Source organism: Hydra vulgaris, chromosome 04 (genome assembly GCF_038396675.1).
Source record: "Hydra vulgaris chromosome 04, alternate assembly HydraT2T_AEP".
In the NCBI taxonomy this organism is placed as follows: Eukaryota; Metazoa; Cnidaria; class Hydrozoa; order Anthoathecata; family Hydridae; genus Hydra; species Hydra vulgaris.
In genome coordinates this window covers 26,086,799-26,106,377 of record NC_088923.1, presented here as the reverse complement: position 1 = coordinate 26,106,377, position 19,579 = coordinate 26,086,799, and the positions used below count along the sequence as shown (strand labels likewise).

The window sequence follows — 19,579 nt, the reverse complement described above, 5'->3', positions numbered from 1 at the left end:
AACATTTTTATATTGCCAGAAAGAAGGTGGTCTATATATAACATTCAATATTACATTTTTGTGGATTTTATTTATAACCTCAATCGTTAAAGATTCACAATCATTAGTCACCAAACAAAGGTCCATGCGTAATATAAAAGTTAACGAGTTATGCACAAATACACACACTCCTCCGCCTGTTCTTTCAGAGCCTCTAACTTGATGGACAACCTTAAAATTATCAAGTTGAAAATTAGAGTCATTTTCAACTTCCTTATCCCGACACCATGTTTCTGTAAGGCAAATAATTAGAAAATTAAGTTTGGTGCTAAATAAAAATTGTTTTAATTTCTCAAAATTTTTTCGAATACTCGTTATATTCAAATGTAGTATTGAAAATTCACCAAGACCTAGGTCATCAGTAAGAGTTGAAATATCGGAATTATAAAAAGGCTATTATTTAACATTATCTCATTATTTCTATGAAAAATTTGCATTGCATCTGCGTCTGAATAACTGTCTAATAATATATTTTGAGTTATTTGAAAAGGTTCAGATTCTATATTTTGTAAAGCGGTTTCTTCAGCCATGATATTTAAAATAAATATTCAATATATATATATATATATATATATATATATATATATATATATATATATATATATATATATACATATATATAGAAACAAAAAACATGTTTGCAAATACAAAAATATAACTAAGCGTTTTTATTTGTTTTTTTAAAATTCCTAGCAATAAGTTTGTCATAAACAACTATAGAGTATATACCATTCCTTCTGTGCTTCTTCATTTCCTCAAACAATATCTTCCTCAAAATCTAAGTATCAAGCGAGTAGTCTTCATTGATATACAGCCCAGTTCCTTTCAATTTTCTTGCATTTTTAAGAATTTTAACTTTATCTCTATAGCTTAGTAATTTCATCACAATTTCTCGAGGTTTTTTGGCTTTTCCCGTTCTATCAGCTTTTCCCGTTCTATGAGCGCGTTCTATGACAAATCCTTTTAAATTAAGGTTATTTTCAAATAATTTTAAAACTTTTACCTCCAATTCTTCCCAACGTTCAGCTTCGTTTTCCAGAAGACCTTCAAGTCGCAAATTATTTCTGCGGACGTGTTTAAGCCGCTTTTTAAAAAATAAAAAAATTTATATGATATCAAAAATAAAAAATTTAAAATAATAAATGTCACGAATTTAAAAAAATGGATAAAAATAATAAAGAAACAAAAAGAGTTGGATTAAAAGTTGAAGATTCAGAAGTATTTGTAAAACTAGTGCGAGAAATTTTTAAAGAAATGTTTGAAAAACATCAAAAAGATATTCTGAACATAATTAGTGGAAATATTAAGCTAACAAACGATAGAATTAATGATTTAGCAATAGAAATGACATCAATTAAAGATACGTGTAAAAAACTGCAAAAAGAAAATCAAACGATAAAAACAGAACTTGAAATAACTAAAAAGGCACTTAAAAAATACGAAAAGAAACAAGTTGATATCATAACATATGTGGTTGTTTAACATCAATATAAATTAATAATTCATTAAGCTTGTTGTTTAGCAATGTTGCACTAGTATACCAGCATTTTGCAGACTCTAATTCCTCAAATACCATATTAAAGGGGCATGTTGATAGTTCCTTCTATAGCAAGCTTTCTGTTGCATTTGTTTTTGTCAAAAACTAGTTTTTTCTTTTGTTTCCTTTCGATCTCAGTTTTAGATTAATGTATACTTTTTAAAAACTATTTAATGTCTTAAGCTTTATAGTAGCTTTCAAAACTTCTACTCGGTTTGCGTTATTGGTTAATTCTACTAAAACGGGGCTGCTTAGTTTCTTTACTCCTGGACTTGAAGTGATAAATTCTTTTGGTTATACTTTTATTTGCAATTATTTTTCTAAATAGATCAAAAGTGTTGGTATAACTTTTATCAATGCAATGAAAACTCAATCAATCAATATATATATTTCACACAAAAAAGTACTGTTTACAATATAGTAAAAAAATGCAAATAGTAAAAAACAAATACAAAGAGACTTTTTAAAATACCCATTATTTTTTATTTAGTAATTAAATTTTTATTAAGTAATTAAAAAAAAATAGTTTTTAAACATTAAAAGAGAAAAAAAATACACACATATGTAAACACTGTATGTTTGTATATACATATATATATATATATATATATATATATATATATATATATATATATATATATATATATATATATATATATATATATACATATATATATATATATATATATATATATATATATATATATATATATATATATATATATATATATATATATATATATATATATATGTATATATACTGTAGAGTGTTGTCCTGTTATTATTACACATTTATTGGCAAACAAAATATGGTTTATTGGTGTGGTCAGAACCACCAAAGTAAATCTTTGACTTTAGTGTAGATTTTTTATCAGGCCCAAGATAAATAATTATTCACATAGTCTGGTCCGTTAGAAGTTGGCTAAGTTCCCTAAAAATTAAATTTTTTAGTTTCAGACATTACCAAGAAAAATTTTTCAATTACAAATATTAATTATTTACAAAAACATAAAATTAACAAAAAGAAATTAATGAAAATGTAAAAATAACAGGGGTTGATTCAGCATTTTTTTGATTTTTGAGGTGGCTAACTTCCTGCGTTAGCTACCTCAAACTGAGAGATTTTTGGTTCCCAGTCTTCAATCATTGCATAATTTAATATTTATTTGACATAATTATTAACATATAAATATTTGGAGCTTGTTCCATGTCTGGAAGTTAGTTATCTCAAATACCAAAAAAATGCTGGATCCCGCCTCCCCTGAATTATGTAAAAGTGTATATAAAATAATTTTTTGTTTTATATCGAGCCTTCATTTTATATACTTCTACGGGTAAGAGAAAAAAAATATCTAATATATTTCATCATAATTGTTTTTAAATGTAATATTAGTTAATAATAATTAAGATGGTTGACGATATCATTTTTATACATTTTTTGTAATTGTTACATTTAGTATATATAAAGAAAATATTTAGAGGACGCAATGAGTATGATTTTAAGCTATTTTCTGACGCTATCGTCATGGAACTTACAAGCTTAAATATAAAAGAGATATTTTTTGATTAATATTAAAACTTAAAAAAAAAACTTAAAACGTTTCAAAAATTAAAAATAAAATACTAACCAAACCACAAAACGCAAAAAATGTGTTGTTTAGAAACACCATCATGAAAAAATATTTCTATCAAAAAATTGAAGAATTAATGATCAAGCATTTCTATAAAGAAATATTTGCATCAAGAAATAGGAAAAAATGTTTGCATCAAGGAAAAAAAAATTCTATCAAGAAATACGAAACCTTGATAAAAAAGTGAAAATTTTTAAACAAAAAAAAAAAAAAAAAAGGAGATGTTATATTAATTATTTTCATAAAATTTCATTTTCATTTACAAGTATTTAAGATCGCTCAAATATGATTTAAATCAATGATATATTGTAACAAAAAGATTGCCTAATAGACAAAGAGTTCAAATTCCGAAAAAACCTAGAAGCCTTGAGTTTCACCCTGACTCACTAAAACTTAGATTAGCTGGGTTTAAGTAAATGAAACATAGATTTCTAGAATTAAAACATACATTTCATTATCTCTACATCTCTTGCCATTGCCATGGAGTGTGTTATAAAAAGATTATAGGAATAATATACTATAATACTTATAATAGCTATAACATTTATAATTCTTATAATGTTTTATAACGATAAAACTTTTAGTATAGGCTTGGTGCAATAGAACTTTAACGTTAAAATCCATTAAACAGCGAATAAAACAAATACGTAGTTTGTGCGAAGAACACATATACCATTTATGTAACAACACAAAGCAACTTTTTTATTATCAATAACGAATTTATTATAAAAAACAGTAAATGCTAGGAAATTTAGATTACGATGAATGAATGAATGAATGAATAGGTAGTGGTAAATTAATAATAAACTCTTTAATTAATTATTACTGGTTGAAAAATAGTTTAAAAATATAAATGCCACTGAAAAAGACTTTTAAGAAAACATGAAAAGATAGCGATTCACTTTAACAAAATATTATTTTATTAGTTTTTTGAGAAGATTTTTAATTTTGATTTTACTAAAGGTTTCATAACCATAAATTTTAAATATTCTTGTATAGGATAGCTGTTTACAAAGAAAAAGGTATAATTTTTTTTGAAAAATCTTTGTTTTTTTTTTATATATTGGTGAACGTCTTACATCACAAAAAAAAAATACGTACTGAAACAGTTTAGTTTTTTAATGTGTAAGCTATAAAATATTTTCTATAGTTCTTGTATTACTCATATGATGCATCTTTTATTGCTTATAAATACTGTAATAGGTACAGCTAAATAATATTTTATTCTAGGTTTACTGTTTGCCTTTTTATCAAGTTTTACTAAACCATCTTTCTTATTCATTTTTTCTAATCCTTCACTCTTTTGAATTTTTGTTCTCCAAAACACACTTACTTTTTGTATTAAAAAACTTACAAATATGTACGTAATGTAGTTATAACAAACATAGAAGCTTTAATGTTGTTTTCGCGGTGTTCAAAAATATTCTTTTTATGTCAACATTCAATTTTTTTGTATCTCTAAGATCAAATTTATCTTAATATTTTACAAATATGTTAAATTCAATAAATAATTGTGTATTTCTACTCTAACCCTAGCTACTACAACTCCTTCTCCGAGCCTTTGCCTAAATAAGCGTATCCTACAAGACAAAAGGACATGAAGCAGGTTGTAACCCAGTATAGTCTGCTTTATATCCTGGTGCTTTGTAGGATACGTCTTTTTAGACATAAGCTAGGAGAAGACATCTCTGACTTATAATACCCCCTGCCTTGGGGTTTTTGGTTAAGTAATAGCTAGAGATAATCTCTCGATAAAAGTACTCATCTTTGGCAGACGTTTTATGCATCCGGCTACTGCCTTGCAAAAGACCTCCTAGGCAAAGACTTGGGGCAAACAGATTTTATCTGTTGACCAGCTTCACCTAAATTATTCATCTATTAGGCTAGCGTAGATGTATTTTTATAACATTGTTTACAGTTTAGGACGCTGAATACTGAATTGACTCAATGCATGGGTTATGCTTGTGTCTCTGTTTTTATGACTAAACAGCTCATTTTATTTATCTCCTAATAAGGGTCCAGCTCTAAAACTCAGTTTTATGGTTCTGAGCCCAGCTGGTATTCAGGTTTCCCGAACTCTGTAGTAGCTCTCAGAGAGGCTAATTCCATCAACAGCTATAAAGTATCAGAGTACTAACAGTGTCATTTGTGCATTGTCAAAACCACATTTGGAGATCTTTGTTACGGCTCAGAGTTTATTAAAAGTATTGCTTGGACTATTAATTTATGTGCCAGAGCCGACCACACTGGGTGGCCTAGGCGCACTCCCTTCCGCAAACCCTCCCAATTTTTTTTGTAAAGGACCCGTTTTTATTTTTTTTTAAAGAAAATTCTAGATATAGAGTACTTTTTTTTAGAAATTTAAGATTGTAACCCCCACTTCAAAACCCGTGTTGTCGGTCATGTGTGCTGAGTACTATATGTGCTTTGAGTCAAGTTCTTTAACAAATCCAAAAATTTCTAATATACCAAAAAAACACAGAAAACCATCGTCATCACCAAGTTCTTTGAATCTATCATTCACTAATATTCGTTTAATATTTTTTGAGTCTAATCTTTAGCAAAAATTACAAGGCCTACTTGCTCCTTGTTAGACTAAATTGAGTTTAGCTGTCTCATCGATTCATGCCGGCATGGAATTCTTAATTACTTTTTGACAATACCAGGTTAAGCCTCACTCCTTTCCATTGTTTTCCTCTCATTGTGCTGCAGCAATTTTTAATCGTAACAATTACTTCTATATTTATCATCAAAACAATTCTTCAGAAAACAGACATCTCCTTACTATTACTCGAAAGCATTGTAAAAAATTTTGTCTAACAATGAAACCCGCCATTCTTATGTCAAAAAATCGAAACTTCTGGAGAATCTTTAACAGTATCTATAAAAAAGGAAAATCTGTTATTCCACCTCTCTTAAAATGGTTCAGATTTGAATTGCAAAACTGAATTGCTAAGAACTTTTCATCAATATCATCTCTTGATTCCACTAGTTGCATTCTACCTGATATAGCAAACAAACATTGCTTGACATTTGTATCACTTCAACTTCTGTAAATAAAGTGATTTCTTGCTTAGAATCTTCTAAGTTTGTGATCCAGACAACATTCCTGTTATAGCCTTGCAGAAGTGTTCTCAGAAGCTGTCTCTTTACTTTCAAAACTATTTAACAAGTACTTATCAGTGTCCTGTTTTTCAGCCTGAAACAAGACTCTGATAAGCACTTGGAAAGCGGTATCTATTATCCCTACTTTCAAAAATTCTAGAGAGCAATCTGACCCGCTAACTACCGTCACATTAGTCTTCATACTATCATAAGAAAGTTTTTTGATTGATGTGAAGAGGTTAAGGCTATTTCTTTTGACATTTTTAAAGCTTTTGATAACGTTTGGCATACTGGTCTTTTCCATAAGCTCACTTCTTACGGTATATTAGATAACATCTTTAAGATTATAGAATCTTTTTTTTTCATTTGTAGTATAAAAGTTGTCCTCGATGAACAGCACTCTTCTTCATTTACTGTAACTTTCGGAGTTCCTCAAGGCTCTATCCTTGGCCCGATGCTTTTTTAATCTGCATTTACGATTTCCCAGAAATTCTCACATCTAACGTAAAGCAATCATTTCTAAAAGCATTAGATATATGAGTTACTAGCTTAATTATAGCATGGCCGGTTAAGTTGCTTTTTTTAAATCCAAAATGTTTATCGTACAAAAAAATGTTTTCCGTCAAATAACTGTAAAGTTATTTTACTACATGAAGCGTTCTAGTAATTTGGAAAAACATGGTAAAACTGATATAGGTCTATAATTGGTAGTACTAAAAGCATCCAGATTCATAAATAAGAATGACTCGGGCAACATTTAGTTTATCTGGGACAATACCTGATTTTAGTGAAAGATCGAAGATGTGATGTGATGATGGTTCAATACTCATTTTACAACAAAGCTACTGAATACTCAAAGCCCGCAGTTTTGTTGTTTTTAAAGTATTTAAAGCGGATCGCAATTCATTAAAATCTAGATTTGCTTCTTTCCTAATTTTTTCTGAGATAAGGTTCTTATTCAAGTAAGAATGAAATGTTGTAGATTAGGTTAGATGGGATTATTATTAAGGTTGCAGATTAGGTGAAGTGAGATTAAGGGTAAAGACTTCTATGCAGCCAATTCCGTGTTATTTTTTTCATTTTTTTATTGAAATTTTTTTTGGATATCTCTAAATAGAATTAAAATAAGGTTTTCACCAAACACTGCAATATCTGCACGTAGGAATATTTTCACATTGAAATATCTTGATAAAGCAACGTCGACACAAACTAAAATACACATGTTGCCATGTGTTTACTTAATAATTGTGATTGATTTAAAATGTTGTATAAACTACATAGAAATACTAGCATTTATTTAATAAATTCTGGATGTATACTTTAGAAGCATTACAAATAAAATGAGAGGGGAGGGTGAATCCTTGAAAAGTAACTGACTGGCTCCTTAAAAAAGAAAAAAAGGTCCCCAAAATTGAAACTTCACCCGACTGAATTGTGTTAAATACCCGACTATATTCGTCAAAAAATCGACTATAGCTTAAAAATCACTTTCTTTGGGTGAGGGGGGTGGAACACCCTTTACACACATACACACACACACACACACTCCTCCCCTAAAACTTATACTTTCCCTAACTTTATAATATTGTTACATACTTTATTATACTTTAGAGTTTTCCGAGACACATCAAAACGTTTACGAAACAAAGCAGCATAAAACAAACAACGTCAGCTTAATTAAAAAAAGAAACTCTAAAATCAAACACGTTTAACTTAAGCAAGATAAAGAAAACTGAAAATAAACATGCCGAACAATCCAAGAAAAATTAAAAAGTTACAAGGTTTGCTTCTTGTTTTAATCAGTTTCCAAGTGGTAAGTTTTTGTCTAATTTTTTCAACTATCAAATCTTTTATATTATTTGGTTGTGTATAGTGCAAGGGCATTCAAACTTTGTGTTAGGAGGATTAATCAAAAATACCATAATCGCATAAAATTTTTTATATATTTTTAAATTTATATCGCATTCTCATAGGTAAATTCTTCAACGGATTATCCATAAATTACGCAACACTAAATATATAAAAAAACAAAAGAAGGAGATCTTTAGTTCTTTTAGGCGGTGGTTTTGATAAACTAAATGCGCTATTTTATTTTTCATTTAAAGGCTTTTTTTTTTTGATTTTTCATTTAAATTAAGGGGGGGGGGGGGGTATAAAAATGTCTTCGATACAATCGAGATATTAGTGGATTACCATCAAAATGTCCATGTGGAAAAATATTTAACGCTAATCACGCTATGAATTCTAAAAAAGGAGGGTTCGTCATTATGCGTCATAATAAACTACGCAATTTTGAGAGTAATTTGCTTCAGAAAATCAGCAAAGATATCCAAATAGAGCCACCAATTCAGTAAATAAATAGTGTAATTTTTGAGAAAAAAGGAAATGAAGCAGATGAGGCTAGACTAGATATTCGAACCCGTGGGTTCTGGCGTAAAGCACAGAATAATTGGTTTGATATGCGAGTCACGAACCATCACAAATAAAATTATCTATAAATAAAATAAACACCAAAAATGAAAAAATGAAAAGTTATAACGAAAGAATTATGAAAAAAAGAAAAGTTATAACGAAAGAATTGTGAAAAAAAGAAAAGTTATAACGAAAGAGTCATACGTATCAAACAGGAACCTTTACGCCACTTTGTTTCTCAATAACCGGCGGCATATTTTGAAACCCGATACAGACTCAGAATAGGCAGAGATATGCGCAATCTGATTCGCTGATTTTGAAAGAGAGGCTTTTGCGCGATGTTTAAATCAAAACAAATGTCAAAAAACGTATTGAATAATAAAAGTGAATTTGAGTAATTTCATATAAAACCGAATAATAATAGCAAAAAAAAATTATGATTTTTCTATCCAATTTTGTGCAATATAGTACAAATACTTATACAAAACTTCACAACTCAAAACATCCGTGATTTTCAGAATTTTTTCTTAAAAATAAAGATTTAAAAAAATTAGATTGTTTTTCTAATTGTTTTTATAATTCTAAGATATAAAAGACAACCATTGTAACAAACTATAAACCAGATGGTGAAACTTGACTATGCTGTGATTCTCATACTATAGATTTTTTAAAACAGTTTTAAAATTTACCTACTAATATCGATAGACTATTATTAACTTGGTATAATTTTTTTCAAATTAAGGTCCCATTTATCCAATCATTTAGCAAGAAAAGTATTTTGAAAAAATAGCCTAATTTCTTTTTAGAACTTTACACATATTACTCCCATATATAAATTATATACAGCACTAAAAAAGTTTGAGAATATTGCTTATTGGTTGTTATAGCTAGCCCAGATGATTTGCAACACTCTTAAATTAAAAGCAATTGTAAGCAAGAGCAAATTTAGATATCCTTTGGCAATATCCAAAAGCAATAACTCTCAACTTACCACACCTTTATGAAAAACAAAGTGTAAAAAGGTAGAAACAAGAAAGATTGCAAACATGCAAGTTCATGTTGTTTATTTTAATTTCAAAACTCAATACATGTTTGTTGATATATAGTTTTTAACCTGAACAAAATACTCATTATTGTATTCTATAATTAATATAAAATGTGTATCCTTTAATAGCAACTGATGGTAAATAATATTAAGTAAACCAGCAAACTTTGATAAATTTTATATATTTATAATGCTAATAATTTATTTTACATTATATACTCCAGAAGAAAAAGAAAATGTCTGCTCTAAAAAAATTAGAAAAAAAATCTTAAATAAAATGTACTCCATATTTACAAATTTTATTTATAGTTTTATTATGTAATTTTTGGTATAACCAATAAAAACAAGTGTTCTTTTTTTAAATTTCTGTGAATATCTCTTGTTTATTAATATAAAAAAACAGAGATGTGTTATGTTTTATTTTAATGTAATATTAATAATTTTTTTGAAAACTTGCTTCTTCAAATGTAAAAGCTAATTTTGATGAAGTTATTTTTATTACAAAAATTGCCATAATTCACCTTTATTTGGTTAAATTTTTTAACTTTAATACTCAGTAAAGTTTTAACGTTCAGTGAAAAAATCTCTCTTTTTTTGTTAAATTTTCCAATAGATTATCCAATTTATTATTCAAATTATTTCCATTAGATTAATATCCAATTTTCATCCTATATAATATATATAAAGAAAAATATTGATGTACGCCTTATCAGCCTTCTCAAAATTTAAGTTGAATAGTAACTTCTTCAGGGTTCGTAGATTTATATGGAACATGTAAGCTAGTTTGGCAAAACATCTGTAAAAATTTTCTTTTTCCAAAATTTTAAATGTTAAACTGTTTATAATTAACAAGTTGGTATAAAGATGCAGTAACGAGCTTAGGACAACCTCTACCTCAGCCTAAAATTTATACTTTGAATATTTTAAGTACTTTATCAGTAGTCTGGTGCAATTGCGTATAAACTTTGTATCGAGCATGCTTTATAGAACACGGACATTATATTTGATGAGAAACACATTTAGAAATCTTGCAAAATTGCACACATGCAAATTCAAGTGAAATATTTCAAGAGTTTATACATACAAAACACATTTTATAATAGCAAAAATATTCATAGCATGACAACTTATTTGGTTCTTTTTTTTGATAATTTTCTTTTCTTTTTTTTATTACCTTTTTTCATTAAAACGATTGATTTTAACCACTTGGTTTAGTTTTTTAAATCTTTCTTTTTTTTAATTACTGCAATACAAAAAATGCCACAATCATTTGCGATAATCCACTTTTATTTATGCCATAATCCACTTTTATTTATGCCATAATCCACTTTTATTTGGTTAACTTATTTGACTTCAATACTTTTTCTTGCTTTTAATGTCAGTGTTTATATGTAAAAGTACAAAAATTACTGTTCTGTAGACAAATATAAATATCACTTCTTTTGTTAAATTTTCAAATATTTTATAACTTAATGTAGCCTGCCAAAATTTTTATAAATTTAAAAAAAGTTTTTAATGGTTTAACACGATGTTTTATTAAAGTTACGTAATAAAAAAATATATCAGCCTCTTCCAAACTATGGTTGAAACAAAGCATGAAAACAAAATCTCCAGAGAGCTCATATATTGACATGGAACATGTAAGCTAGTTTTGCAATTAGTACATATTTTCTTTTTTTAAAAAATCTAATTTTTAACTCTTTATAATAAACATGTAAATCAGTTTATAAATAAAGTTCTTCACCAGTAGCCACGTAAAACTGCATAAAAACATTGTATGCAAAAGTGCTTCACAATTAGTCTCATACAACATATTTATATAAACTATGCATTTGAGAATTCTTTAAGGCCAAGAGCATATTTTAAGAGAAACACATTTGTAGATTTTTTCAAATTTACTTTAACACATTTTTTTTTTTTCGTTTCTTAAAATTAACTATAGATAAAATCTTCATCACCAAGATAAACTTTATTGAAATTTTTACGAGCGAAAATTCTCTTGTACAAATAGATTTTGATACATTTTAAATACTCTGAAGAGTACTAAAATAAAATAAATTTCCTGTGTTGATAGTAACACAAGACTTTTATTGATAAACTTAGTATATCATTACTTTGAAATTTATTTCAAAAATCTGGTTGTTTTGATTTTAATTATCTTTTTCAACAAAATTGCACTTGCCTCTCTTTCAAAATCAGCGAATCAGATTGCTCATTTTTCTGCCTATTCTGAGCCTGTATAGGGTTTCAAAATATGTTAACCGGCGGAATGGGTCCATGTACGTATACCGCAAACATCTTGCCGAACAAATAGCTGAGAAATGAGGAGAAAGATACGATAAAGTTTTAACGTACATTAGAATTAAGTTTTAACGAATATTAGAGTTAAGCTCTCTTTTATTGTATTAAAATTAGCTCTTCTTTGCTTACGCGGTTCGAGGTCACTACCGTCAAAAAATCTCTCCAATGCAAAGGACGATTTCGGACTGGTATGTGACAATTTAAAAAGTTTATAAGTTTTTTCTTTTATATATTTCTAAATTTTTATTAAACGGCAGCAATTTGTATTAACATCGTATTTAGAGTTCTTATGACTATGAAAAAATTAAAAGTAATTTAAACTAAAACTCTGCAAGGGAAAACTTTTGATCTCTTTTATTTTGTTTATAAGTTAAATTTAGCGTTGCGTAATTTATGGACGATCCCGAATACGTTTTAATAATTAATAATGTTATTTACCAAATAGAGATAGCAAGCTTAAATAATTATTAGTAACACAGTAGCGGCACAAAAATTATATACTTTAATATCGCCTGAGTTCAAAAAAATTATTTACAGTAATATCGCCTGAGTTCGAAAAACTATATACTGTAATATTGTCTAAGTTCTTAAGTTTTAAACATTCATAATCTGAGGCATAAATAAAAGTTTTTTTAATTTTTTTTCTCAATTATATCGTTAAGTTGTAGTGTTAAAATAAAATATTAAAAAATAAAAGCCATTCAATATTGAATTTCATAGGAGAACATCTTGCGTTCGATATTGTATTTCACAAGAAAACATCTAGTTTCACCGAACTTTCAATACCATCAAATAAGTTTGGAAGTTATATACATTCCATTAGCATATTGCAATATTATAAATTTAACATCAAAAATTATAAAAACTAATTTTCTTATGTAATGGGTGACACAATTAAAAAAAAGTTTTTTTCAATTAAAAGTTTTAATTCCGTCTGTTTTTGTTTCCGGTGTTTAAAAGAAGGTTTGTTGGGTAAATAGGTTTCCTTTGTCGTGCGTTTCTGAGCCTTAATTGAATTTGCCTTTTTTTTTTCCTACGCAAATTTTTCTGGCTTGTTTTTTGTACAAGCCAGAAAAAATTTGTAGTACCTTTTTTTATTCTGCTGATGTTTTTTCATTTGTAACTTAGAAGTTAGAAATCCGTGTCTCAACGCCAACTCTGGGTAAATTTTATAACATCGGTAAGGAAGGAGGCGTGAACATCCCTTCAAATGCTTTCCGCGGTGCTTTGTGATAAGATCGTAATGACTTCTTGGGCACCTAGAAAAAATTTAAAAAAGCTACTTCAGAAGTCATTTTATAATTGTTCATTTGTCGCAAGTTGGTATTGAAGACACTTAAAGGTAGCTTAATGGAGTGGTTTTTGCTTTGGAGTACTTGAAGGAGCTTGCGTACTTGAACTTTTTTTGTTTGTACTTAGTACTTAAAGGAGTTTGTGGAATTGCTGAGACCATTATAGGTAATGTTGATGCAAAAATTACTCTTATAGATAGTTTTTAATATGTTTTTTTCCTGACACAACGGAAAAACATCTTTTTCTTTGAAGGCGGAACGCAACGCAGCGCAAACTAGGTCCTTTTGCACCTTTTTGACACGCTATCTTTAGTTTTTCCTTAATAACATTAAAACCTCATCTCAAGTAAAAATGCGGAATAGATTATTTTTGTACATGTTAATAACTTATGCAAATATTAATGAAAAATTTTATAAAAAGTTATAAAATCACAAAAATGCTTTAATTTAAGCAGTTTAACAAAAAGTTGACATGGTTGAAATGCCAACCATGGTTTGTTGACATGTTATTTGAAGTCGTGAGCGTTAGTCACAATAACGTCTGATAATTAAGAAGGACCAGGCAATTGTGACTTCGCCACTATCAAAACAGATTTGAATTATATTGTTTTAATGGAATTAATTATAGTACTTGATAATTTATTTAATATATAAACATAAAATACAGATTTACTTAGCTTAACTGATCACGAAATACAGTTAAGTACTAAATTAAAATTTAGTACTTTGCTGTATTTTATGTTTTATATATTAAGTTAAAAAATTTGATTTATAGTAACCACGTCACATTTTTCATGCATCAACATTTCGTGACCATTTGTTAACTGTCGCTTTCGTCATTAAATAGCGCCTTAAAAGTACTTTATTAGTGACCGAAGTTAAAATATTTTAAAGATTTAACTGATTTTCGAAAAAAAAGAGTATTCTAGAGCAACTTTCTGTAAGAATTAGGCAAATTAATACAAATTTTGAATAGTGATCTTCTTTAAAATTTTTGCTCTTTTTATAAAAAGTAACTAAAACATAAAAAAACACAAATCTGCACCCTGCATCATCACATTTTCTGAAATTTGGCACAAATGTTTAGAGACTTAATTTAAGAAAGTCTGTAAATTTTTGTTTTTATAAAATTCTTATCGGTTTAAGATTTACAGCAACCTGAAGTTTTTTTGATTTGGATTAAAAAATGAGGGGGGGGGGGAGGACTCTTAAACGGTGAATTTAGTAATGCTGCAATGCTGAAACTTAATAACAAAAGAGTTTAAACATGCTAAATCCGAAAACTTTAGTTTTGAATCTCTCGAAGCAAGGCAATGTAGTTTATTTTAGGATTCATAAAATGTATTTAAAATGACAATAAAAAAGGGCATTGACAATTATAGCTATAAAATAAATCTGACAAATAGAAAAAAAATAAATTAGTTTCTTAAAGATAAGACGTATATCAACATTACGAATCAATTATTTTTGGGCCTTGAGTTTACTTTAGGAGTTATAGAGGTTTGATATAAACAAAAAGTTTTGTGATATTTTAAAAATCAGGCAATCTGTCCCAATTTTTTACAAATTAATCAAATTAGAAATTAACAGTTTAGAAACTTTATGATTTTTATTAATTTTTTTACAACAAAATTATAAGGTATAAAAAAAACCTTTTAAAAAATAAATACTCAATTTAAGTGATTTTATATATGCTTTTCATTAACATTATTTATAAATTGTACAAAAAATAAAAGATTAAAAAAAGTATGGGTAAGATATATCAGACTCAGCAAACTTGAAACTAGTTTAAATATAAAAATCTCTATTTCCTAAGGAAATCAATATTTTTCAAGTCGTCTTTGGTTAAAAAGCAGCAAAGTCTTGTTTTTGTAGTCAATACTTCAACTTTGCAAATAATGTGGACATCTGGAATCCAGCATTGTCTATCCACTGGTGGCAATTTAAACGACCGTGCAGGACCATTTGGATACATAAATTTGACAAGCACATCTTTTTCTTTTAGATTATAATCTTCAATGGCTCCTATCGACCACTTTTTCTCATAGGAAACACAGGCATAATCACCTGGTACTAAGTTTACTGATGTTAGACGGATGTTTCCAAAGTCATAAATGAAAGCAAATTCTTCATCAACGCTGTATCGCTTTGTGCCTATCTTGACAAAATAGCAACATATGCATTTATTCCGTTTTACTTATTTTATTAAGCATGTTTTATTAAAGGCATTAAAAGAAAAATTGTAAAATGAAGTGTATGAAGTGTACACTGTAAATTTGTCCAACGAAAGCTTTGTACTTCGTCCGGAACTACAAATTTATAGTTTTCTGAAAAATCAACCAGAAATAATGCTGTTACCTCATTCATATCTTTCTTTCTTGATCTCAGATGCTTTCTTGATATGATGCTTGACTCTTAGCTAAATATGAGTGTGGTGCTAGTTTTGTAAGTTTTTCACATACTAGTTCAATGTATTCAGACCTATCTGTTGTTGTAAACTGATCAAATTCTACTTCATTGTCACCTTCAAACTCTCCGATTAAATTATAAAGTTTTTTAACCAATGCATTCATAGTTACTGGGCATTTTTTACATTTACGCAACATTCAATCTTTATTAGTCATTTCACATACAATATAAGGTAACAGTTCTTTGTATATCACACCAAGAGGATGTAAAAGCAGTTTTAAATTCTGTTGAATAGCACAGACGCATAATGAATGTGTTTCTGAAGCACCAGCAGTAATATACCTTTTTGTTCGCAATGTGTAAAAACTTGAAAACCCTATTTTAATTTCTAGGTTCATGGTTTTGAAGGCAACAAACAATTCCTTTAAATTATATAAGAACAAACATTTTTGCACGTGAACATTTTTTCTGCTTACGCAGTGCTTTTTACCAGGTATTATACGGCTATATTCATCATCTTTATAAAAAGACTTGACCAGTTGAACTGTTACATCAGAACAAGCTTTTCCTAATCTGGGATTAGGCATGGCTAAAATACCTTTTTCTATTGCTAACTTACTTGCAGTTCGAGCTTTATAGTTTGTTACATGCAATGTTTAAGAAACCTTTTTTACTGACCAGTCAGTTGGAGCAAGCGTTGTCAGTTGTATTTTTTTACATGTTGCTGTAGACTCTGCAATTATATTAGTTAACGATACCATCATATTATTAAACAAGTTTGCTTTTTCCATATACTCATTACTGAAAATTGACTGTTCTTCAAAACTTACTTCTGATATATTGAAGTAAGTAGCTACTTTTTTTAAATGGAGGTTGTTGATGCTGTCAGTTTTTGTTTACTTTCTCCAATTTTACTTGACTTATGTAATCCTTTGACTCTAATAGAAGATACTCCAGCAGCTATAAAGTGTATATTTACACCCTCTTTTATTTTGAATGGATGTTTCACTAACAGTATCAAAATCTTTATCAGTTTTATTTTCACTCATTTTTTTTGATAAATATTTCATAACTTTACTTCGACAGGCTGGACACATCTTTTTTCTAGGTATAAGACTTAAATCTACGGCTTCTAACACAGTATGCATTGTAATCACACGTAGGGATGTTGAAAAGAAAATGTTGTTATATTACTCAAATATTATAACTCTAATTATACTTCTATTAATTATAAACAACTTATTAAGAATAACCCATTAAAATGTAATTATATAAACTTTTACGTCTATTCACTTTTTTGTGAGTCAGAAATTGATTACAGCAACTTTTCTGATTACTCTCATATCTCACTATCAACATATCATGATGGTGTGGTTATATACTATTAATTTGTTCTTCTTTTAAATTTGTTCGTTTTACAAGTAATTTAAGATCATTCCTGTCAGCGTCTTCAATCAGATTTCTTACTTGGGTATATGATTGTTTATAACAATCTCCATAATCATTTACGATGGGGCAGTTGATATCGTTATCCATATAAAACCATAATGAAGAATTATAATCTAAACACTTAAATACAATCTTAAATATAATATTCTTAATGAGCCAAGTACACTTGAAAACAAACAATATGTTTAAAATTAAAATAAAGATATATTTATAAAGAACTTATGGTTTGAACAAATAGCTATTAGTTTTAATAGACATATTTTAAATGCCTAATTATCTACTAACTTTTTTTAATTCTCTACTAATTATCTACAAAAAATTAATTTGAAAGGAAATTGTGACTAAATATAATTAAGGTTATTTATACAGTAAAACGGGTTGACTATGATAGGTTTTTGAGCATTTTTGCAAAAAAAACTCTTTGTTATAAATTTTTTATTTATTTATTTTTGCCGATATAACATTATACCTTTCCTTTATAGAATTTCATTAATTTTTTTTTTCTATTTTGGTCTTACTATTTTTTGAAGTGCAAAATTCTTATCAATCTCCTTCTTTGGGGTGACTTTAATAATCTATTAACTACTTATAGCTTATTAATTTAATTATTAATTTAACCATATTAACAAGTGTTATTTACACTTTTTTTTCTTGAAGTTTTACAAAATTAGAATACAATATACAAGCAAATTTATAAAATATTGCAGGTAAAATTATCAGTTTAGAAAACAAGTTTGGTTATTGAATATATCCACAAAATGGACTAAAAAAAATTAATTTTAGTATGCTAAATGTAGCAATATAATATATTATAGTAAATATGCATATAATATAAAAACCAATGTTTTAAATACTAGATGATACTGTTCTATCTGCTGATAGCATAACTGATACACTTAGCAAACTGTAGCTGATATCTATTATTTGTCTTCGGTGGTTGAAGATGTTGCAATATGTTTGAAAAAGGTACGGCAAAAACAATGTCTTCTGCAGTTGGATATTTAAACAGATTTTTGGATTCTTTAACTTTCTTTAGGAACCTCGTATTAAGTATTTTGGGTCTAGAAAAAACCTCAATAATCTGTCCAATGTAATTAAAGGTCGCACTTTTATTGGTATTTCCTGGGTAGACCACGACATGCCAACTCCATGTTGCTAGAAAATTGTTTACTTCATGTTCTTCTTGATCAGACTTAAATCAACATCTGTCTTGCCATTAATTTCACTGGGAGAACCATTGCAACTGACTTCAATGTTTTCTGAATCAGACAATAAAGATTCAACATCCTTTAAAATTGTTTTTATTTTTTGCCTTCTATTTGTTAGTTCTTTGATTTTTTCTGTTTTTATATTTGTCTATCATTAATGTCATCTACTGTGATTAATTTGCCTTGTGTGATTTTTCTACCTCTTTTTCTCTTGGTTTTTCTTGCTGCTTCATTGTTACATTTCTTCATAAGAATATCTATTACACCTCCATTGAATACTTCTTTTACATTTTCACCGCCATGATCTTTGTTAACATCCGGAGGTCGATTTAATACTTTTTCTCGATTCAATGGATATATGCCTAACTTCGAACCCAGCTGTTTAGTTCTCTGCTTTCAGAGTATTCTGCAACTTTGTCAAGAGTGTTAGGAAATGGTATTTTGGAATTAACCCTTGATTCTTGACTCTCTTCACCGTGTTTATTAAATCTTCATCCACTTGACTTTCAACAATCTGAAAACAGCAATATTAAGGGTTTCCGGCAGCAGATGTGTGGCGTTTGGGGTTAAACATGTATAGCGGATATTATTTTCAGGGTCAACGTTCTTTAGGATGATTCAAAATAAGATTTTAAATACTCAATAAAACGCAGATTGGAAAAGTTTTTCTATATATTTAATTAGTATAGAAAAATAATGACTTCAAAAGTCTGCGTTTTATTAAAAAGTTAAAGTCTTACTTTGGATCATCCTAAGTACTTTTCCCTTTGAATAATCCAAGGGCTGGAGATTTTAATATTCAAAATATAATTATTTCTTCGTAAACAAATTTCACTTTTTTGTATTTATAAAAAATATATAGTGAAATATAATTGTAAGAGTTCAGCTTTAAATACGGTGAAATGGGTTTATCTAAAAATTTTCTCATTTTTCAATAAAATAATCATAATATATAAATATAATTTTAAAACATATAAACATAATTTTAAAATATATAAACATAATTTTAAAATATATAAATATAATTTTAAAAATATATAAACATAATTTTAAAATATATAAACATACTTTTAAAATATATAAATATAATTTCAAAATATATAAATATAATTTTAAAATATATAAATATAATTTTAAAATATATAAATATA

General features: G+C 27.7%; 1 protein-coding gene across 1 annotated transcript in view; it reads left to right on the top strand.

Annotated features, from left to right (window-relative positions):
* The first annotated feature begins 4,068 nt into the window (after positions 1-4,068).
* The window catches only part of LOC136079705 (sodium/potassium-transporting ATPase subunit beta-1-interacting protein 4-like), a 62,156-nt gene continuing 46,645 nt past the window's right edge, over positions 4,069-19,579 (top strand). The window contains exons 1-2 of the mRNA XM_065795907.1: positions 4,069-4,229; positions 7,924-8,125. Of these exons, the coding sequence (XP_065651979.1) occupies positions 8,057-8,125 (69 nt within the window). The 5' untranslated portion in view covers positions 4,069-4,229; positions 7,924-8,056. The remainder of the gene's footprint in view (positions 4,230-7,923; positions 8,126-19,579) is intronic.